Source organism: Rhodnius prolixus, unplaced genomic scaffold (assembly GCF_049639745.1).
Source record: "Rhodnius prolixus isolate KJV_2025 unplaced genomic scaffold, Rpr scaffold_13, whole genome shotgun sequence".
NCBI classification, from domain to species: domain Eukaryota; kingdom Metazoa; phylum Arthropoda; class Insecta; order Hemiptera; family Reduviidae; genus Rhodnius; species Rhodnius prolixus.
Window position 1 is genome coordinate 13,135,155 of NW_027411583.1, and position 24,834 is coordinate 13,159,988.

Below are 24,834 nucleotides of genomic sequence, written 5' to 3' on the forward strand. Positions count from 1 at the left end.
TGGAAATTCCAGCGATTATCCATTTATGCTAACCTCACATACTATAGACAGACATTACATGCAGAGTCCAATTTGTAGAGTTTCTTAAGACTCAAACGGGAGAAAAAGGCTGCTCTTGGATAGATTGTCCAGATATGCTGGAAACGGAGTAACTGTCTGTTTTTGTTTTTCTTCTTTGGATTCTCTGGAGCGTACACTTATTGAGAATAGTGGGGGATCATAAACCGACGACCTGGGGGAAGATTTTGTTCCTGACCAAGGGGAGAATATCACGTTCTAGCAAGAGGTTGACAACAGAAACCTCTCTGTTGGTTGCAAGGTCCACCTTATACTCTAAATCTTAACTTTAAATCAGCATTGTTAAGCTTAAGAGATCTTCCAACTTGGGTGACTTTGGCCAGCCTTCTTTCGCGATTGATTTTTGGGGGCAGCTATCTATGCTGTTTCTTGAGGCTACCCGCCCATAAATCTATTTTTTTTTTTTAAAGAAAATGAGTCGAATAAAAGTAAATTTTAAAGGAAATGACCTGGAAAATCGTTTTTGACATTAACAAACTATGTCAAGGTCAACATGATCAATTTAAAGGCTCTAAATTCCAAATCATTGCAAAGTGATTATTACCTGTGTCTGAGGTGGGTAGCAGATAGATTACAAGAACTAAAAGATAGAAGAGGCCGTCTCGGCTGGACGACACCTTCATTGCGTTCCGCAGGTTGGCTCCACTTCAGTATCTGCAACAGAAATTGGAAAAAAAAATTGCCATCAACCAGAATTTAGATACAAAGCGTTCATATAACTTAAAATGACTTTTTTGTTTTTAATTGTGCTTTCTTAAAGCGAGGTGTCAGTGTATTGTACGGTTATGTAGTGAAATGACGAGTTTCCTGTAATCTCAGGAATCAGTCTCGGCAGTCTCCAAAGAGTTTCACGAGAGAGAGGCTCTGAGGAACTGTGACATCACGTTTTACCATCAACAGCAACACTCTATTGAAAGAAAAGTCGTACACGATCTGTCCCTTTAGTAATACGTATTCTCCACTTAGCAGAATGGCCAAAGATGGGCAAAATGAGACGCTGGACTAGAGACTTTAACGCGTAGTTAGAAGAGAAGGTGGTGGCATGCTAAAGAATTAGTTGATGGTCTTGGAGATGCCGTGGTATGAGGCACTATGGAAGTTCTGCCGGAAGTACAGTTTTAGGCTCTTTATTAAAAAAAACATTTCTGCCAAAAAAAATCACTAACTATGGTAATCTAATAAAAGTGACAATTCCGCTTCCCCCCCGAAATTTGCTAGGTCATGTGAGGTGCTTCAGCCAAAACGGACAACATCATCATCAGCGGAAACGACTACAAGATTTTTTTGTACAGAATCGTACCAACAAAAGTTCCAATTAACTGAGTCGATCGTTTAGTTTTTGAAAGATATTCTAAGAGACAAAACGGCTGCAGTGATTTGTTTCGAAACTTGGTGTACCTTGATGCAAGGTGAGTGAAAAAGGCAATATTCTAGGGGAGAGTTAAAGCCTAACCTCTAAAGTGCCATTCAAGTATAATGTGCTGCCTCATTGTCACCAAAAATTGAAAATCGATAAATGCAGGAAAAAAAAAGAAAATCGATTGTAGTACTACCACTTTACGCGGCACAAATTTGGCGATTTATAGCAATTTTTTTCGGGTAAATTCCAAGTTTAAAAAAATAATAAAATCATCTCCTAAGTTGTGGTAAAGAAAGATTGCCACAGAGTTTTGTTTTTGTTCAATTAATAAACATTTCATTCACTAGTGAGTAAAACTTGGACTTTATTCACTCAATTTAGTTTCAAAATAACAACAACAACGCCAACAAGAAGAAGAAGAAGAAGAAGAAGAACAAAACCAATTTTTGGAAAAGCTGTTTTTGCTCATTTTCAGCAACTTTTTTTTCCTCGAAATCTATAACATCTGGGTTGTTGCAAAAAAAAATTACAGTTATAAAGGAAGATTTGCCCTATATTGTAGAGAAAATTTGGGAATTTTATCTTTTATAGAAAAAGAGAAAAAAATTGTCAAACTTGGGCTGTTTTTCAACGTTACACTTTTTCGTGCACTTTATGACGATTAACCCTTATACAACTGCTCTACCGGACAGTTTTAATGGGATCATTGATTGAAGAGAACTGAAAAAAACAGAAATTTTTATCAATAAAAAAAAACTGTGACGTAGCAAGAGAAAGTCCTGTGAGTGTACACATTAGTCCTTTTTCTCCGCTTTGTCTTTTTTCTTTTTTATCCACCTGTTGTATTCTTAAATAGTTGAAAAAAGAAATACTAACATGTACAGACATGCATACCCCCACCTACACACACACACACACACTATTGAAATAGTTAGAGGCACTGTTCAAAGTAGCTACATGGCCGCAAAGTACTTTGTATTAGTTACTTGCTGACAGAAGAGGTTTGTGCAGAGGGCAGCAGCACTGCGGCACAGTTCGTGTGATTACCAACATTTTCTCACGTAATACCCTTCAATGTCTTCAAGATACCACCACTACCACTCTGGCCAGTACACCTTGTGATGACCGCGTGAGCGTGTGTATGTGTATGTGTGTGTGTGTGAGAGTCCATTCAAGTTGGTTGCCAGTAAAGAACTGCGCGCCCCAGGATGGGTACATAGTTAACTCTGGTCGACTCCATCTTCTTATCCACGGCCATCTCGATAGTGGCACAGCAGCCCCTACACCGCGCCTCCTCCTCTTCCTCCTCCACACTCTCTCTGCATCCCTTCTACCAAACAATATTATCCTCACTACGTGCTTTACTAACAATAAACACTAAAAAATTACCTTCCATTCTCAAAGAAATAAATTTCCTTGCCGTAAATAATCCATTTGTGACGAGTATTTTAAGCGTGCAATAATTTTAACAGAAGAAGAAGAAAAAATAAAAAATTAGGGGGTAAAAATATAGTTTAGAAATGAAGAAAAAGCCCCCCCTCACTGATGTTATCTTTTAGGGAAATATTTATTGCTTATATAGCTTTTTTTTTTCTGTTTAAAAATGCATAAAGGTTACTTTATTTTGGAGAAGGTAATGTGGTAGCAGGTTACGCAAAGACAAATTTCACAGACTGTGTACTAGGAGAGAGGCCAGTGTCCTAGCGTCAGCATCTGGTGGCCAATTCTAGTAAACAATTGTCTGTAACCTTCACCGGGTAAGGTTAGCAAATCCTAACCCTATTTGGTTAGCAGTTTTATCACTGGCCAACTAGATAATTTTTTTAGATGGATTGTTTTCATGTTTAAAGGGCTACATAAACAGTTAGAGATTTTCAAACCCACGACCTTTTTTTTTTTTCTTTTCTTAAAGTCAACATTCTAATTTCCGGTTGAGGCTAATTTACGGTGGTGGGAGGGGGTCACATGGGTACAACGGAACCTCTAATACGATATTCAGCTTAAGTACAGCTGTTGACATGGAATCCCCATACTAGACTGAAAAGACAAGAAACTAACCAATACTATAAACTTCTCGCCCAGACTATGACAAACGTTCGAAACTTTACCTACATAACAAAAGACTCTTATAACTGCTATTACTGCGACCTATTTGGTCATACGGCCCATCGAAGTATGGGGATCGATTAAACCGTTCCAACTCACTACGCCTCCAGGCATTACAGTCCAAAAATACTTCAGAAAACTTCTTAACGCTCCGTTATATGTATCTAACCTCACCACTATCCATAATGACCTCAAAATCCCTTTCATTACAGATCTTGCTAAAACTCGTTTTCTCAAATTTCATTCCACTCTACAGCAGCTCATCCTAACCCTCTCATAGAACACCTATCTTCTTCCACCATTACCAGGTAATCCTCTAAGGAGATTGAAGAGAAGATGGCCTCGTGATCTTCTCTTATCGTGAGAGCAATATAGCAATACGTTACTGGAGTGTCACCACTGGGTGCCTTCTCCACTCATGATTTTCTTCTATTTCTTTTTTCTTTTACCATATTTGCTTGTTGCAACAACTACTAAGGTGGTAAATTACAATAAAAGATTAAAAAAAAAAAAAGTTCAGCAAATACCCTAATCCAGAGATGGCGAACCTATGACCCGCGGGTCAGACACTGGACCCGCGCAAGCTTTTTCACTGACCCACACAATTGCTAGGCAACCATTTGTTTGTTTACGCGGGCCTGATTTAGGATTTTCTAATTGTTGAGGATAATTAATATTCTATCTGTATTTATTTTTCAATCACGCATTGGACACAAAAGCAATTTAAATGCTATCTATAACCTTTTAGTTTGATCATTACAGTTCTAAAACTGTAAAATGACGACAAATGCTTTTTGTAGTATTTGAAATAAAAAGCAAAGTGTTTACAAAATATCAAATAAAATGTATAATTTTACTCATATTTTGTTTGTTAAAAAAAATCAACAACCAAAAGCAAATAACCATATTTAGATTTTTCTTCAGATAAAACACACTTTCTGTAAGGTTTTGTTCAGTTATGTTTGTAGAAAGAGACTTCCATAGCCACTTGTTTCGTCCCGTTTTACCCAGTTAAGCCAACTGAATTTTAAAGATGTTTAATTTTGAAAATATTCAGTTTAAAATTTTTAAACTTAGCTCTTGTACAAATGGGCATTAGTGACCCAAGAGCTAGTACTAAAAAAAGAAAATGAACAAAATTGAGACCCACGTCTCAAAAAGGTTCGCCATCCCCTGGCGTAATCGATTTAAAGTTTCGATTTCTAGGCTTCACTGTGAAAATACGTTTTCAGGTTTCTGAAAGTTGTTCTTAGAAAATAGTCCGGATGTTTTGTAAACAAAGCGCCCAAACAACCAAAGATTCCCAGTTTAATGAAACTTAAATATCACGATTCCTGGTCTCTCTTCAGGAAAGGTTGGACAGTAAAACCTAGTGATCAGAAGTTCCTTGACCCGAAGTGCAGTAATACTCTGCAGTAATAATGATGGGAAAAAAGAACCATCAGAGGATGTATAGCGTCCTTGTCCTGTATACTAGCGCTCCTAGCTGCAACCCTCACCACTAAAATAGTGTACACTCTTCAATCGGTGAAGACCAGTAGGTCACATTGGTTGGCCAATTAATCATTGCCATGGTAACAAAGAGAGAACCTTCCTTCCGTAAGTTACGGTCTCCCCTATTTTATTTACGGCCGGCCTAATCTTCTATAGCGCATGACTTTTAAAAATGATCACTGTCGTAACCCTGGTATTATCAGCTTAATCATGCTAAAACTGATTCTAATTGATTTACCAAATAATTGATGGAAACAGCCTGTGAATAAAGTCCCAAACTGAGCAGCTGTTGTGCCTCCCTGATCATTTCTTGCAGGGGGATGGGAATTTTTTTTTTTTGAATTCCCCTCACAAGAGGACGTAGTGCTACCGAGCAGATTGTCCATTTTGGGTATTCAACACACACACACACACACACACTTTCACGTAGTTCGAAACTGAAGCTCAAAATCGGAGACTTCCGGTGCAAACACGAAGTAAGTTGAAAAACTTTCTCATTACAGAGAGAAAGTGAAAAATGTTTAAAATCACGTGACCAGTTTTGAGGTCCCCCGAAAAAGTCTTTCACTACGAAGCTCACTTTAGAGTAAATCTTAACTTTGACCCTCTCCCTTCACTCCGGAAAATCCCATTTGAAGTACGTTTCCCCAGGGAAATTGTTTCATTAAATAAAAAAAAGTATTAGGTCTGTTTAAACCAAATCATTCGGACTATAATTGGAAAATTTAGGCCCTACGATAGCCGAGCGGTTAAGAGACTAGACCCGCAATGCTAAGATGTATTGTTGGTTTAGTGGGTTCAATTCCCAGTCTTAGGCCTTGGATTTTATTTAATGGTTAATATGAGAAATTTATAGTAAAGTATGTTTGGAGGTTATAGGCTAGACCCGCAAAGCTAAGATGTATTGCGGTACTAGTCTAGCCTTGGATTTTATTTAATGGTTAATATGAGAAATTTATAGTGGAGCATGTTAGGCGGTTATAGGCTAGACCCGTAAAGCTAAGATGTTTTGCGGTACTAGTATAGCCCTTGGATTTTATTTAATGGTTAATATGAGAAATTTATAGTGGAGCATGTTAGGCGGTTATAGGCTAGACCCGTAAAGCTAAGATGTATTGCGGTACTAGTATAGCCCTTGGATTTTATTTAATGGTTAATATGAGAAATTTATAGTGGAGCATGTTAGGCGGTTATAGGCTAGACCCGTAAAGCTAAGATGTATTGCGGTACTAGTATAGCCCTTGGATTTTATTTAATCGTTAATATGAGAAATTTATAGTAAAGTATGTTAGGCGGTTATAGGCTGGACCCGTAAAGCTAAGATGTTTTGCGGTACTAGTATAGCCCTTGGATTTTATTTAATGGTTAATATGAGAAATTTATAGTAAAGTATGTTTGCTAGTCGCCTCCGTGCACGACACCAAATTTGGTAGTTGGACGTAAAGCCTGCCTGAAAAAATAGCCTGTTACTTTTATTACTTATTATTGGAAATTCGTAATTATCTTGTACAGGAAATGATGTCATACATCTCTCTCTGAAAGAGTACTTTGAAGAAAAAAGCCTGCCTCCAACTTTTCACCGGAAGTACACTTGAATGAATTTTCCTCGAAAAATGTTTTAAAAAAAGGAAATTATAGTGAATCTAACGGAGTAAAACTATGTTTCAAAGAAAATCTTAGCAACTGATTTTATTTAAAAAATAAATGAGCATTTTCAGTGAAAAACTAAAAATATCGTAGAAAATTTGCCCAATCGTAGCATTTTTCTCTTAATAGGGGAAAGGAAAACATGGAAGTCACTTAATGCAGGAAAATTCTTTTTATTTTAATAATTAGTAATAAATTTCTTCAGTTTTTCCCCAAAACTGTAGATATTAATTAAAGTATAACTTGAATGGAGGCAAATATCGTGTTGATGGGGTCACTTCCGGTTACCACAGGTATCAGCAGGTGAATTATGCGCGCCAGCGATGTTTTTATTCATATCGCGATGTAGAATATATATATATAACCGCCACATTACCTTCTTGCAGCTGTTTTAGAGAAAGTAAAAATCGGGAGACAGCCCAGCTGATTGTATATAATAAAGATGCAACTCTTGTCAGCTGGAGCAGTGACGAAGAATGTTTGAACGTACAAAGAGATATATAGATATATATTTACAAAGAATTTTTTTTTTTTTTTTTGGCCAGTTTGTCAGTTTGTGGAAAATCTAGACGGCTGTGACAATACTGATGGTGTGTTAACAATTATTTTTAGTTCTCTGTGTAAAGGCCTTTTTACTCTCACATGTGCCCTACATTTCTCTCTGCTAGCCTTCCATTGTAGCCCCTTATTATTACTGTCTGTGCCTCCTCGTCCGGCCCCCGCCCAGACAATTCAAGATTATTTCGTAAAAAAAAAAGAAAAGAAAAAAGGAAAACTGAAAAGCTGACAACAAGAGTAAAAACTGTAATGTCCCAGTTTGTGTGTCACAGAGGAAAGTGTTTTCCAAGGCGCCAAAGACATAGATGCATGTTGGAAACTGGGTCAAACTGGCAATCATCATCTCGGCCACTTTCAGCTGGCCAAATAGATTTTTTTTGGCATTTAGTAAAAATTAATAAAAAAATTTCTGGAGTCAACACACATACGACTATCTCTCTGGTATTGTTCCCATGGTTCGAACTAAGCCACAATAGATCCAAAGGGGTCGCAGTAGAGTAGCCCTTGGGCCACCCTATTAGAACCTTATGGTTCCATCTAACAATTTTTCTTCGCAAACTACCCACATTTCAGCCATAGATACTCCTTATCACTTTAGAAGGAATGTAACAATTTAACAGTAGCCTTCCAGCAGAAGATGAATCAGTATTATGTAGAACGCAGAAGCTTAGCATTTTGGCCGGACTAGAATATATACTATTAGCTTTGCAAAGAGTATAGTGTGGAATTTTGGGTTGAAAGAAAGCTCCCTTTGGGGATTTCCAGCCTCTTAAGGATCGGATTGAGGAGTTATTCAGGATGAGGTTACGTATATTAGGGGGAAGCCTGTAAGGATTGGACTGAGGAGTGACTAAGAATCCTGCCTGATCTGAAAAACTCTGATGGGTGCCAGGATGAGGTTATATTAGAGCGGGATACTATTGAGCTTGGACAGCAGTCCTGAAATGAAAGACCCTGTCGTTAGTCTGGAGTTACAACCAGGTAAAGCATCTAGATAGTACTCGCTGTCCTGCTAACCTGGAATTGCTTTATTGTTGAAATCCTAATTAATCTGGAATCAAGTATAGTCATAGTAATGTTATTTAAAAAAAAAAATGTGGTTAGTTCCCCTGATTGGTTTCAGACTTACCGCCATCATCAGGAAGTCCTATACCCGGTGAGACATACAAACAAAAACATGCTTGCAACGGCCGTTATTAAATTAATGATAATGTTATTTAATGTACAATAAGGGCGCCACGGTAGCCAAGCGGTTATAGGCTAGACCCGCAAAGCTAAGATGTATTGCGGTACTAGTCTAGCCCTTGGATTTTATTTAATAGTTAATATGAGAAATATATAGTAAAGTATGTTAGGCGGTTATAGGCTAGACCCGCAAAGCTAAGATGTATTGCGTTATTAGTATAGCCCTTGGATTTTATTTAATAGTTAATATGAGAAATTTATAGTAAAGTGTGTTAGGCGGTTTTAGGCTAGACCCGCAAAGCTAAGATGTATTGCGTTATTAGTATAGCCCTTGGATTTTATTTAATGGTTAATATGAGAAATATATAGTAAAGTATGTTAGGCGGTTATAGGCTAGACCCGCAAAGCTAAGATGTATTGCGGTACTAGTCTAGCCCTTGGATTTTATTTAATAGTTAACATGAGAAATTTATAGTAAAGTGTGTTAGGCGGTTATAGGCTAGACCCGCAAAGCTAAGATGCATTGCGTTATTAGTATAGCCCTTGGATTTTATTTAATAGTTAACATGAGAAATTTATAGTAGTGTGTTAGGCGGTTATAGGCTAGACCCGCAAAGCTAAGATGTATTGCGGTACTAGTCTAGCCCTTGGATTTTATTTAATAGTTAATATGAGAAATTTATAGTAGAGTATGTTTGCTAGTCGCCTCCGTCCACGACAACTAATTCAGTAGTTGGACGTAAAGCTAGATTACTTTAATTTTAATGTACAATAAAAATAGTACAACAAAGAATGGATTAATCAAATTGTTGATCCATAATTTACAATATTTTTTGTTTGTATTTTCATCAAAATGGCTCATCGTCTTAAAAAATGTCTCCCGATCCATGGCATTACCGGCTAATTCCTGCATTAAGGAAAACAATTGCGACTTCCTGTATTAATTGCTTTTTTTTTATCAAACAATGACCAGAACTGATTTCGGAATTTTATTTTTTTTAATTAATAAAGGGGAAAAAGAGATCATTTTTTGTGGTTAAATACTTCAGAGGGGGGGGGAGATGATGGATTTAAGGAATAATTGAAATTCTTTAGTCAAATAGGACACTTTTAGTTTTATTAATAAAAACATAACTTTGGTCAGTTGTGATGAGATAACGATGGTGCAGGTTGATCAGTGGACTTGAACACAAATCAGAGCGTTGAGTTCATTTAGCTGGTTACGTCACTTCATTTTTCACGATTAATTAGCCAACATATGTACATAATGAAAACAAATGTATACGATGTACGAAAACTGGTTTTCCCCACAAAATGAGAATCTAGCCTCTAGCCACCTAGTAACTTGAATAACAAAAACATTTGCCAAATATTTTCCAATTAGAAATTTCGTAAAGCCTAGGATGCTAAAAAATTTGAGAAGGACTTTCGCCAGAAAAACATTTTTGGACCAAAATCAGTAAGTAAAGTAAAGTAATCGCCTATTTTGTCAGGCGGGCTTTACGTCCAGCTACCAAAGTAGGTGTCGTGGACGGAGGCGACTAGCAAACACACTTTACTATAAATTTCTCATATTAACCATTAAATAAAATACAAGGGCTAGACTAGTACCACAATACATCTTAGCTTTGCGGGTCTAGCCTATAACCGCCTAACATACTTTACTATAAATTTCTCATATTAACCATTAAATAGAATGTAAGGGCTAGACTAGTACCGCAATACATCTTAGCTTTGCGGGTCTAGCCTATAACCGCCTAACATACTTTACTATAAATTTCTCATATTAACACATTAAATAAAATCCAAGAGCTAGACTAGTACCGCAATACATCTTAGCTTTGCGGGTCTAGCCTATAACCGACTAGCAAACATACTTTACTGTAAATTTCTCATATTAACTATTAAAAAAATCCAAGGCCTAAGACTGGGAATCGAACCCACTAAACCAACAATACATCTTAGTTGCTGTTCATTCTTTTTGGTGACTGATTCATAGTTTCAATAGGATGAAAAAATACTTGCCATTTCAGTCGAGGAGAATTTATTTTGCCGAGGTTTCGACCTATGGACCAGGTCATCTTCAGGGCTAGTTTTGTAAGTAATACTTTTACATTTCAGGTTTGGTGTGTCTTCTGTCTTGTCTGTTCATGGACAGAAGGTCCCTAGGTCGAATGCTCGGCAAAATAAATTTTACTCGACTGAAATGGCAATTATTTTTAATCCTATTGAATACATATTAGCTTCACAGGTGGGCCAAAATCAGTGAACAGTTTCAGTCCTGTCGGAAGTGTGCTACTTTGTGCTGAATTTTTTAAAAGTATTTTTTAAAAATTAACCCGAAAATATGACCCCTACGTTTTTAAAAAAAAAAAAAAATTTAAACTTGCGCTAGTCACTTTTCTTTTTGCGCAAAATTCTATTAAAAGTACCCCCATGAGAACAGGCAGGGTAGTTTTCCACTAGGGTGCCATTTTCTTTAATCTCTTGTAAACTACATTAAATACATCGATCTTGAAGCAATATTCTCTACCGGGAAGTGCCCCTTTATCCAATGGGCGGTTCACTTTCTCGAAAATGGATGCTTAGACTTAGCTGTAAAGTATGTACTATTGTAAAGTATTTTAAGGATTTAATACTTAAAACTGATTCCAGTAGGACCAGAATGTATAAGGTTTGATCGTCAAAAAAGTGCAGGAAAAAGCGTAACGTTGAAAAACACCCAACTTTGACAATTTTTTTCTCTTTTTCTATAACAGATAAAATTCCCAAATTTCCTTTATAATATAGGGCAAAATCCTCGTTTATAACTATAACTTTTTTTGCTGAAAATGGGCAAAAAAGGGCATTTTCAAAAATTGGTCTTGTTTTTGTTGTTATCTTTTTTTGTAAACAACGTAGCGCCTAAACGCGTGGACCGATTTTCAAGAACGCCAAATTTTGAAGGAACCTGGCAAACCGGAAGTCTATTTCGATGAACAGATTTTTTACCTTTATTTTACCGGTTATCTAACCTTTAAAGTACATAAATCAACCAATTTTGATTAAGATCTAAATCTATACAAGAGTTGCCCTAGGTCAAAGATTTGGCAGAGTTACAGACGAATGATTAATGACCGAGGAAGACAACTAGTAGCTTGCAGAGGCATGTAGACTGGAATTGAGTCCCGTTAGAAACTCTGGAAGACCGGACCTGTGGTATTCGTCCCAGTACCTAGCTACCTCCAAATATTTACTTCTTCCAGGTGTTAATGAGAATATATATCCTTCCTCTTACGTCAGATAAAATTATTAGCTTTTTTTTTTAAAACTTGGCTCTTCCACTCGAATAACAGTTTACAAAGCAGTAAACAAAACTTCGTAAATTGTAATTTATTACTAAAAAGAAAAATGTGCCTTTAACTGAATGAGACAGAGAGAGATCTTGTTTTCCGCAAAAAGCTTCTGTAATTTTAGAGCACGGCTTTAGCTCTAGAAACATCTTAGAAATTCCTCTCCGACTGGACCAGCAATGCACTCATCGTTTCTATACTTAAGAACCCTTATTGCTAAATTCAAATTCACCTTGTTCTTACTGTGAGTGGTGAGGGACTTCCACAACTAAGAAAATATCTGGAAATTCCTTTTATAGCATTCATTTAAGCGGTTATGTTCTTTATTTGGCTAGAAATAATTGATTTAAATCTATATAAATGGTAATTTTTAGAGAGCTTGAGGTCAATTTTTTTTTTGTATTCCCCTAAATCGATCCGGAATCGATAAACATCGATGTTAACAATGATGTTTACTAATAAGAAGTGGTTGGTGGAACATTGACCCGCTTCTGTGTACGGTAATAATTTACAAGGTCACGCGTGATTTTTTTTTTTTTTTTTTTACGACTTTTGCAAAAGGAAAGTAGTGTGATCGGTCATATTGGCTGACCGGAAGTACCATTTCACGGAATATTTTTTCCAATTTTTAGATTTTTTCCCCCAAAAATGGCGCTTATGTTTTCTCTTAACTAGATATTGACATTACACTCACCTAAATCGATCATTTTGGGCTAGTTTCCGGAATAAATTTGGGATATGCTTTCCTATGGTGCTGTTTTAGTTAAAACTTCCTTTTTTATAAAACTATTTAAACAGTATTTATACAGAATTAATTATTCCAGAAAATATGTAAGTGTAAACCACTCTTTAATACGACATCTTCTTTGGTTGTATTGATGCTGGACGTGATATTCGACCGGAAGGTTCAAAGAAAGAAAGAAAGAAAAAAAACTGATTAAAAGATTAAATTAATTTATGTGCAAAGATGGAATGCAGTAGAACTTGCCCACCCGTGCTTGCAGCAACCTGCAAACAGTGAGGTAGGTTATATATGTACATCGATTCAGCATGTCGATATGAAAGAAAGAAAGTTAGAGAGAGAGAGAGAAAAAAAAAGATCCTGAAGTGAAGGTTATAACATTATTTAACGGGCAGTGAGTTGTTAATTAGTTGGCACCACTGGTAGTGTCATAAAAGAAAGGAAGGGGTCATTGCCCCCCCAACCCCGGCTGACCAGACCGCAATCTCTACCCCTCCACCTATCACCCTCCTATAAGACCCCTTACACCCCCTTCTGCCCCTAAAAAAAAGAAGAGGAAACTACACCTCGCTAGCAACTCTTGTTGGCCAACCTGGAGACACCACCGAGAGTTCCTCCAAACTCCTGTTGAGAGTGAGACTCGCTGGGGCTACTATCTCCCCTTATCAAACAAAGCGCGTTTCCCCACGCATGCTAACATACATGCACTGTTATAAACTTTCCTATTTCCTACGCATATCTCTTTGCATTTCCTGTTTAACTAGGTTTAACCAAATTTTAGTGGGTCCCGTGTTAAAATGTTTTCTACCAATCAAAAAAGCCAACAACATACGAATTCAGTTTTCCGGCTAATCTAATCCAGAAATGATTTTACTATAAATTTCTCATATTAACCATTAAATAAAATCCAAGGGCTAGACTAGAACCGCAATACATCTTAGCTTTGCGGGTCTCGCCTATAACCGCCTAACATACTTTACTACAAATTTCTCATATTAACCATTAAATAAAATCCAAGGGCTAGACTAGAACCGCAATACATCTTAGATTTGCGGGTCTAGCCTATAACCGCCTAACATACTTTACTATAAATTTCTCATATTAACCATTAAATAAAATCCAAGGACTAGACTAGTACCGCGATACATCTTAGCTTTGCGGGTCTAGCCTATAACCGCCTAACATACTTTACTATAAATTTCTCATATTAACCATTAAATAAAATCCAAGGGCTAGACTAGAACCGCAATACATCTTAGCTTTGCGGGTCTAGCCTATAACCGCCTAACATACTTTACTATAAATTTCTCATATTAACCATTAAATAAAATCCAAGGGCTAGACTAGAACCGCAATACATCTTAGCTTTGCGGGTCTAGCCTATAACCGCCTAACATACTTTACTATAAATTTCTCATATTAACCATTAAATAAAATCCAAGGGCTAGACTAGAACCGCAATACATCTTAGCTTTGCGGGTCTAGCCTATAACCGCCTAACATACTTTACTACAAATTTCTCATATTAACCATTAAATAAAATCCAAGGGCTAGACTAGAACCGCAATACATCTTAGCTTTGCGGGTCTAGCCTATAACCGCCTAACATACTTTACTACAAATTTCTCATATTAACCATTAAATAAAATCCAAGGACTAGACTAGTACCGCGATACATCTTAGCTTTGCGGGTCTAGCCTATAACCGCCTAACATACTTTACTATAAATTTCTCATATTAACCATTAAATAAAATCCAAGGGCTAGACTAGAACCGCAATACATCTTAGCTTTGCGGGTCTAGCCTATAACCGCCTAACATACTTTACTACAAATTTCTCATATTAACCATTAAATAAAATCCAAGGGCTAGACTAGAACCGCAATACATCTTAGCTTTGCGGGTCTAGCCTATAACCGCCTAACATACTTTACTACAAATTTCTCATATTAACCATTAAATAAAATCCAAGGACTAGACTAGTACCGCGATACATCTTAGCTTTGCGGGTCTAGCCTATAACCGCCTAACATACTTTACTATAAATTTCTCATATTAACCATTAAATAAAATCCAAGGGCTAGACTAGAACCGCAATACATCTTAGCTTTGCGGGTCTAGCCTATAACCGCCTAACATACTTTACTATAAATTTCTCATATTAACCATTAAATAAAATCCAAGGGCTAGACTAGAACCGCAATACATCTTAGCTTTGCGGGTCTAGCCTATAACCGCCTAACATACTTTACTACAAATTTCTCATATTAACCATTAAATAAAATCCAAGGGCTAGACTAGAACCGCAATACATCTTAGCTTTGCGGGTCTAGCCTATAACCGCCTAACATACTTTACTACAAATTTCTCATATTAACCATTAAATAAAATCCAAGGACTAGACTAGTACCGCGATACATCTTAGCTTTGCGGGTCTAGCCTATAACCGCCTAACATACTTTACTATAAATTTCTCATATTAACCATTAAATAAAATCCAAGGGTTAGATTAGCACCGCAATACATCTCAGCTTTGCGGGTCTAGTCTCTTAACCACTCGGCTACCGTGGCGCCTTCAAACGTAAATTATAAACACAGCTTTTAATAAGTTTTCTCCTACGAGATATTTGTTCACTGACACATTTCTAAAATCTCCTTCTTCAGACTCAGAGGACCTACCACACAAGTATTTCTAGCAAAAAGTTAATTTTCTATAATTTGTTAAGATCATAAAAGAAAAAAGAAAATTTTCCAAAAAAGCGAGCAGAAGAATTGTCCAGCAAAGGAATTTTTTGCAAAATCCTTCAAAACCTGCAATAATCCTGCGTCAGTAAAAAAGACAAGCACTCCTAAATCCTGTACCCCCTGTAATCTATCCAGACAGGACTTAGTTTATTTCCTAGTTTATTGAGTTGGGGAGTGGAGGAGGGGGGGAAACTCGTTTGGCAAAAATAATATAAAACATTTCCCACTAATCCGGCTACCGGTTTGCAGAGTTCAATCTAAGGTTAATAGCTTTGTTTACATCTTATTTATTTATATTAATTTAAGACGCAATTTAAGGGGTCCATTGGTGCACGGAGAATTTTTTCCAGTGCGCTGCCGGCCTGCCGGCAGTGCTCTCTCGTTACATAGAACACTGTAAACTTTACAGGACACTAAGCTGAAAGAAGCTCCTAGGAAGAGAGAAAATATTAAGTGGCCAGCAGCTGGATTCGAACCCACGATCTCAGCGCTGCAATCCAACCACTGACCTAATCCATTCCTTCCTTCCGTCATAATCTATTTTGTAAGATGAGAACTTTATAAAGTTAAATAATTTTATTTTTATTTTATCCTTTAACTAAGTTAGACTTGCATGACCAAGTCACTTCTGTTTGAAGTGGAGGAAGGACGGGCTGTGGTGGTGGTGGCAGTTTAAATTTAACTCCTTTACAAACCGGAACTTCCTGCCCCCACCCCACCCAAAGATATACATACGAATTAGTGTGTGTCTATCTTAAAAAACCCACAAAATTAGACTTTTGTCTTACTTATTTAATCACTTCCTTTCGATATCTCCTTAACAAAAACTTACAGTTTAAAAAGTTAAGTATAAGGGTTGATTAAACGCCAAAAGGTACACAAATCAGCAAGTACCCAACATTTCATTAATACTTCATTGATATTATTTAAGTAATTTTACCGCATTAATTTTCATTATTATTTTTAAAGAATTTATTGGATGTCACAGACCCTTATGCTGGCCATCTTCATCTATTTATTTATTTTTATTTTTAAATAAAAATCGTCGGTTTAAGTTCATTCTTCCTTTGAAATAAATGTTATTCTCAATGTAGGTGTTTATCCCACAATATTGAATATATGTAATATAAAATAAATAAGATATGCATATTTTTAGGACAGCTAATTATTCCAGTATTTTACTATAAATAAAATTAGGGAGACTAAATTAAATTACAATTGAGAAATGAGTAAATATTGTTCGATAATCTACTTATTATTAACTGTGTGTTATTTGTGCTCACGAATATTTCGGTAAGACGAATTCAAGACTGAAATATTCTTTTAAATCCTCCGTGATTCAAATTTAAACAGTAGCCGACTCTAAATTTGTCTTTTTCTACTTTAACATGCATGTATATGTGACAACTTCAGAATAAAGGGCACATTAAAGAGAAATCAGAAGAATAATTTGGAATAGAGTTAAAATAAAGTACCTATTTATAGGAAGATATAATATACATTTTATCACAATTATAACTATTATGAATGAACTGGCCAGCATAAGGGTCTGTGACATCTAATAAATTCTTAAAAAATATTAATGAAAATTAATGCGGTAAAATTACTTAAATAATATCAATGAAGTGTTAATGAAATGTTGGGTACTTGCTGATTTGTGTACCTTTTGGCGTTTAATCAACCCTTATACTTAACTTTTTAAACTGTAAGTTTTTGTTAAGGAGATTTTTGTACCTTTTGGATAGATTTCCCTTTTTGTCTATTAGCAAAGTTACGTCTGCTTTACAGATTTTTTTAAAATTTGGAATAAGCTATTCTATCATTATAACCTGATAAGGTGTTAAATCGGAACCGTAACTACCACTGGAGAGATCTTTTTAAAGAATGATTATAGTTGCGGTCCCCCAAACCATCCTAAATAACAATTTTTTTTGAGAAAGCGTTTTGAATAAAATAGGAAGGTATTTGTACGTAAATAGTAAAATTAAACTGCGATTTCAGTACTTCCTTTTAAGAGGAGCAAGAAAAATAAACTGCGATTACAGTACTTCTCCCTAAAAGGCAAAGACTTTGTATCGAAGGACAATTCATTGATGTAAATCGGTTCACTCATTGATAATTTTAACGATTGTAGTACTTTCTCTTAGTAGGTGTAAGAGCATGGTGGCACTTCACAGCCACGTAGAGGAGCTTTAACCGCTTCTTCGTGCTACATTTTATCAAAATCGGACTAAGCGTTATAGAAATATTGGTAATAATAGTTTTAGAAAGGGCCTTACTTGGGTGGGGCAAACTCCCCTCCTTATGAGGCACAGCGTCGAGACTTTTAAAGTGCAAATCTGTACAAAATTTCAATTCGAATGACACTTCATTCATGAAAATCGGTTCACGTGTCGATAATTTGAAACGATTGCTATACTTCCCCTTAACAAGTGTAAGAGCTGATCGTCGCTTTAATGTTACGTAGGGGAGCCCTAACCCTATCACCCTACCAAATTTTATCAAAATCGGGCCAAAATTTACAGAGTAATTAGTAATAATAATTTTGGAGGGGGCCTTACATAAAGGGGGCTAACTCCTCTCCCATTTGATGTACAGCGTCGAGACCCCCAAAAGGCACATCTACATAAAATTCCGAATCGAATGACACCTCATTCATGAAAATCGGTTCGCGCGTTTAGGCGCTACGTTGTTTACAAAAAAGGTAACAAGAACAAGAAGAACAAGAACAACAAGAAGAACAACAATGTTTGAAAATGCCGTTTTTGCTCATTTTCGGCAACTTTTTTCTCGAAACCTATCAGATCTAGGTTGTTGCAAAAAAATTACAGCTATAAAGGAGGGTTCGCCCTTTATTTTAAAGAAAATTTGGGAATTTTAGCTTTTATAGAAAAAGAGAAAAAAATTGTCAAAGTTGGATGTTTTTCAACGTTACGCTTTTTCGTGCAGTTTTTGACGATCAACCCTTATACAACTGTCCTACCGGACAGTTTTAATACGTACCTAGAAATTTGGACTGACTGTGTCCTTAAATTGACGCATCTGGTTATTTCCTCTTCCTAAAACTGAACAAAGGGAAGTATTGCAATCGAGTCCGTCTATAGAGTATATGTGTGTGGTCAGCAAAATTTAGTTCAGAGAAATGGTAGTGACTTCAAATTCGATGTTTCGAAACGGTGTCTCCTCCAGAAGATCCACCAATCAGTTTTCAGACAAAAATCAACAAACCGGAAGTGCTCCTTTTTTCCTTTCAGAGTCATTTCCGCCGATGAACCCAATTTGTTTTCGCGTGTTTCTTAAGCCAATAATTTATTTCATAGAAATTAAGCGATAATTTTAAGTACAATTTTTTGTTTTAAATGTAATTTTGTTATTATTATCATTATTATTTAAATATCATTGACAATTTGGGGGGGGGGTATTCACTACTATTTTTTGAACCCCCCACACTAGACTTAAAACAACAGAACTAAACAGACGCTATGGACTACTTAAAAGACTCTTAGACGATAGATCTAAAGTCTCTCTGAGGGCAACAGAAGACTAATTTATACTTCTTTTTTGAAACCCATCTGGGCGTATGGAATAGAGCTGTGGGGTTCAACCAAACGCTCCAATCTCCAAAGGATTCTCAATCGCTACAATCTAAAATACTTCGAACTATAAGTAAACGTTCCATTTTATGTCTCCCAACCGGGACTATACACACTGACCTTAACATTCCTTTTGTCACCCAAGTTGCTGCTAAAACAAGATACAGAAAACTCCACTTCAGCCTGCAATCTCATATAAATCCCTCTAGCTCCAAAATCTTTCTTCAAGAACTCTTCCTGATAACCCGGGGACAAGACGTCTTAAAAGACAGGGTGGCCTCGTGATCTCCTCTCAAGTGAAGAAAATGACTAACCATATAATGTTATGGACTGGTACCATTGGGTAGCTTCTCCACTTATTTACTTCTACTGTTCACGGTTATCATTGTTACTTATAGCGCTAACGCGCTGATTGTAGCACAAGATTACGAAAATAGTGTAATAAATGAAGTAATAAACTTAGTAAAGCGAAATTTTTAAAAACTTCCAGACTCCCCATGGATGTAATGCTTTAAAAGCTGGATAAATTATCTATCCATCTCAGGTTCTAGGAAAAAGGAAAACTCCCACGATTGCTGAAAGAAAAAGGAAAAACTTTCTGTAATAATGGAAAGTGAAGGGTTCTATAATGAGCCGTAAAGCCTTCCGGTTGGACAGAAAGGAATATCCACCAAAAAAAAGAGACGGGAAAATTCCAATGATTTATATTTTTTAAGAAAATAAGGTGGGCCCGAATGATGAAACTTGTTGATATGCATAAGATCTTTGTAAGGACAAAGCCAAGCTATGGATGATGTGCTGTCCAAAGCAAGGGAAATAAGAAAGACTGTTGGTCCTCAGGAGGAGAAGAAGACCATGATGAACACGGTGGAGAGGAGGTTATTTTTATTTTGTGTTTGTGTTGTAGAAGAAGAAGAAGTTGTTGTAGAAGAAGAGTGAAGTCTAGCGGGAGTTTTACAATAGATTGCATTGTGCGATCATGAAGGCCCCTGGAGGCTGTGTGCTGTGTAAAAGCATGTATTCATCTTCAGTGTATAAGTAACTGTCCAGTGCACTCTATCAGCCAGTTTCCAGCAGGAGCGCTCGCGCGCGTATGTGCTGGACTGTGTGAACAGAAGAGTTTACTTACTCTTCTCCAGTCCTGGAGGAGGGCTGTTACTTAGCAGACTCCAGCAGAATATAACCGCACATCCCCCGCACCAACCCCTCTCACCAATCTACCAACACGCTCCGTCACGTTCCTCTATTGTCCACCAGCACGCTCTATCATCAATACATTGAACTATATACAAACGCGCGCGCGCGCCTCTCTCTTTCTCTGTACATTTGCTTACACATTCTCTCCAGACACTGGCCAGAAGAAGTGGAGCCACATATTTGCCGAAGAACATTCTGTCTTCTTGGTTCGAGAGAGAGGCAGACAGAGAGAGAGAGAGAGAGAAGAATACTCACGTGACTTTCTCTTACTGCGATTTACGTGATCACATTTTCATGAAACTTGGAATTCTTAATGAAATCCCTTAAATTCCTTCAAATTTAAACAAATTCACTATTAATTAATAACCTACCCAATATAAAGACCACAAAACACGCGACTTCTTTACAAAAAAACACATGAACATTCGATTTCCGGTACCCAGATGACCTCTACTTTCAGTATAACTAGGCTTACCATACGAACTGGTTTGACCGGGATGGTCCCGGTTTGAGATCCCTGTCCCGGCGTCCCGGTCAAACTTGAACAACACCGACACCCCGGCAGATCGTTCCCCCCACGCACATTTATTAATATGTTTTCAGTTCTTAATAATTTTGATTGCATTTCAAATATGAAAAACACAAATTAAGCGAAAAGCAAAACGAAAATGAGCCTCTTCCTCCTCTGCGTCCCGGTTTGGCTCTTCGTAATTATGGTAAGCCTAAGTATAACCCACGGTCTCACACCTAGTCATACACCCAGCTAACGGAAATCACAAAATGTGCAACCAAAAAATCTTTTATGACTAATCAGTGAAACGGAAGTGACCATTTTGTTGAAAAGATCGAAAATGTTTTCAAAAGTTGCTTTTTCCTTTAAAGTTTGAAGTCGAATGAACAGAAGGGGAGGAGGGTACAGGTTAGAACCGGATGTAGAGTACTTGAAAACTAAGATTACTATTCTTGAATGTAATAAATGACTGAAAAGGGATTAAAAGTGTGTTCTGGATTTCCAAGCAGAGATTCTGGGTTCGAATCCAGCTGCCAGCCCTTAGATTTTTTTCTCTTTTCCTATCCTAGAAGCTTAGCTTCCACACTTTGCGGTGATGAGCTTTAACGAGAGAATATTTTCCCAGAAGCTGACCATGTACTGGGGGGGGGGGGAAGCTCAGTTGTGGACACAGATCCTCAGTGAAGGATCAGATTTAAAAAAAAATTAAATAAATGACGTTTCTGCAGAAAACGTGATAGCTCCCCACCAAAATGGTAGGCTTAACGTACTTAAGCTTGAGTTCAAATTAAACTCTTCAGCAATTCCAGACCAATCTAAAGAGGACAGAATGAAAGCTGCCCTTTAGAGGAAGGCTTCCTGTCCTTCCTGGAGCAGACTGCCAGCTCACATGACCTTTCCGGCAACTTTTTTCATGCAGGAAATTTGCTAAAAAGAAAAAAAAACCCTAAATCATTCTTTAAGTAGCCCTTTCAAAGCTTGAAATTTAGAATGTACTTCTATATTTGATACTGAATATTAAATCGACCCTGCAGGAACCTTAACAACCCACCCACCTCTCCCCCCACAACTGTCTTTCTGGGGGGGGGGAGAATCTAGGATCTACCAATAAGCTCACCAAAGTTTTCGAGCAAAATGGTTGAAACGAAGGGTGTTCGGTTTAACTCTTAAAAGAGCAGCAAAGTCCAAACCAAAATAATGATGGCACTTTCTGGTAGGCTGTTTGTAAATCTAAAAAGCTTACTTTTAGAATGATAAATTTTAATTTTTTTTTAGCTTTGCTGAACTCAAAAGGATCTCAAAATGAGTATTTTTCGTGAAAAAAAAAAAAATTAAAAAAAAACGCTAATCTTTACGATCACTATCGATATATTATACATTATATAATCGAAATATTATCGATAATCTATTCAGTAATAGTGATAGTTAGGCTTTACTCATTTTCTTTTGTTTTAAAAATTTTAGTTTAATTCATTTAACAAAGGATGAGACCGTAGAATATACTGCCGTAAAGTTTCGTGGTTAGCATCCTCCATTAAGAGTTAAATAACATTTATAAATAACACAAACCGGAAAACAGCTTTTTCAATTTCAACAAAATGAAATAAAATGAATATAAACAAATTTTATTGTTTCACAAAAAAATTTCTCTTTCAATAGTAAGAAGAATAGGAATTAAAATAAGAGAAATTAAAAATCACATACCAATGAGAGAACATAACAGTCATTTAGAATCTACTGCATTGTTCCCTTGCGATATTTAGTGGAACAAAATTATCGTAGCAAAAATTTAGACAAGTTATACTAATACAGCCATGTTGCTGTGTATTGTTGGTTTTGCCTATGTTTAATAATTTTTCTATTTCTCCGTAATTTGGTGTGAACACTTTTTAAATGAATTCATTCATAATTTTAGCGATATATATTTAATTATAATTTACATTAAACTGGTGATAGACACGTACAATAATCATTAGTGGCACTTTAGAAGCATTACCAAGGTTATTAATTTCCCCGGAAGGTCTGTAAAAAAAACGCAAAAACTTTTCCCAGAGAGAAAAAAAATTGTCACCAATTTGAAATTTAGAAAAAAGATCGCAAACAATTTAAAGCAATCCAGGCTCACTTCCGGTGTCTGATATTCAATTAACTTTAGATTTTTCTTCTTCTTCTTTTTTTTTTTGTAATTGAACATTATTCATGATTTAGAATTGCAGCATTTGCTGAAAAGTCAGCCTAGAACAGACAGCTGAACACTGTGTATCCCAGCCCAGATTTGCAATGATTGTACGAACTTTCAGGAGAATAGTCGGGGCTATTTTGGGGGGTGGCGGGGACCCCCTTAAATCTGGTCAGTCAAGTGCCATTTCCGGTTGGCAAATTTTGTATAAAAGCTTATTTTGCAATCGCACCCTGTTGTGCTTCCTTTAAATAAATTCAAAAATTTTGAACAATAATTTTTCTGTATTTTGTGCAAAAATACACATAGGCAAAACCAACAATACACAGCAACATGGCTGTATTAGTATAACTTGTCTAAATTTTTGCTACGATAATTTTGTTCCACTAAATATCGCAAGGGAACAATGTAGTAGATTCTAAATGACTGTTTTGTTCTCTCATTGGTATGTGATTTTTAACATACGTACACCAATTTGTTTTTTAAAAAAAACTCTCTTTTTCGGACTTTTCCGGTGGAAAAACAGTTCTTCCTCGCACTATTGGTAAAAAGAAAAAAAGATAATAATGAAAATAAAGAATTATGGTCACAGCTAATGGTCTTTTATGTCTTGGATTATCAAACTAAAGAAAAAATAATAGAAACCTTTTAAAATGCTCAAACCGTTTTACCTACCCTCTGTTATGAGACGAGCTTATGCAAAGTGATTGAATTCTTCACCAAGCTATGTGATGTGAATAGAATCACATTAGTTAATTGGCCTTGTCTGCATGTGCAAGTAGGGGGGGGAATTCCATGTTATAGCATCTAGTGATTCATGCTGGGGAGGAATCATTGGCTGTTATCGTTGATTTTGTTGAATCTGATTGGCGTATAAAATGGTATTTTCACCCCCAAAAAACAAACCTGGAACATCAGAGGTGGTGGGGGGTCTTATTTAGAAATAATCTCTAAATAAGATTTTAGATGAGTGGTTACAGGAATCTACAGCATCTTCATTAACTACCCACTGAGTAGTCCCGATAATTAATCAGGAACAACACGGTTTTCACTCCACCTAGAACCCATGAAAGGAGTTCTTTCAAGGGAATACAAAATATCCCTTCCTTACTTTCCAATAAATCGCTAAAAAAAATTATCGAAAAAGTTTATTTAGTAAAACGGCACTTTTTAAAAACGATTTTTTTGCTATTTTCAGGTCTCCTACTTCCGGGAAAAGTGTTTTGACTCCAATAGGGCCCGAACCGAGGATCCGACTGAAACTTAGCGAGCTATATCTCTCCACCGGATGTGCCAGTCTACTGTACGGGTTACAGTAAGGAAGCATCTGATCCTGCTTTATTTCCGCCTGAAATTCATATATCGATTTCATACCGCTGCATGTGTCACTTTTATTTGTAAAGGAAGTTTTTCTAGTTAACTTCGTTCCGGAAGAATGCGAAGTAAAGCTTTAGTTTAAGGTGCCATTTCCGAGTTATGTGAAGTTATACAGTTTCAATTTTGGAATTAGAAGCTCAAGAAATGTAGGAAAAGAAAAGAAAAAAAAAAAACAACAGAGTTCAGAGAGACTTCCGTTAAAAACTAAATACCGGAACTTCCTCTACATGGCAATAAAAATAACATAATTATTAATACAAAAACCGGAATTTACATTTTTCAAAACACGAAAAAATAATAACCAAAATTCGTAAGAAAGTTTTGCAATGAAATGAACGAAAAGTTAAAAGCAGTTGCAAAAGATGTGAAGAGATAAATAAGCTCGGTTCAGAAGAGGGACCGCCGGCAAGATGAACTTGCATGTTGGATGCTGTGTGGAATAGAGAGAGGAAGAGAGAGAGGTACATCTGTCAGAAGCCGGCCCGAGCAGAATGGTTCGATACTTAGGGTCTCCCCTCTGTACACAACAATCTCTTGTTCCGCCATATCATCATCATCATCCGCACAAGCTTCTTTCTTTTCGGCTTGTCTATAGTAAAAACTCTTGGTTTTTGCAATTTGCTTCTTTTTTTATTTTATTCTCCACAAAATAAACTTATTTATTTACGCAGTTAAAGAATTCTTCACCGGAAATAAAAAAAAAAAAAAACTTGTAGCCCGACTACTACTT

General features: G+C 36.5%; 1 protein-coding gene across 1 annotated transcript in view; it reads right to left on the reverse strand.

Moving 5' to 3' along the window:
- tnc (tenectin) overlaps positions 1-24,834 on the reverse strand; it is a 41,568-nt gene that overhangs the window by 14,052 nt on the left and 2,682 nt on the right. The window contains exon 2 of the mRNA XM_074116406.1: positions 623-732. Coding sequence (XP_073972507.1) covers positions 623-701 — 79 coding nt within the window. The 5' untranslated portion in view covers positions 702-732. The remainder of the gene's footprint in view (positions 1-622; positions 733-24,834) is intronic.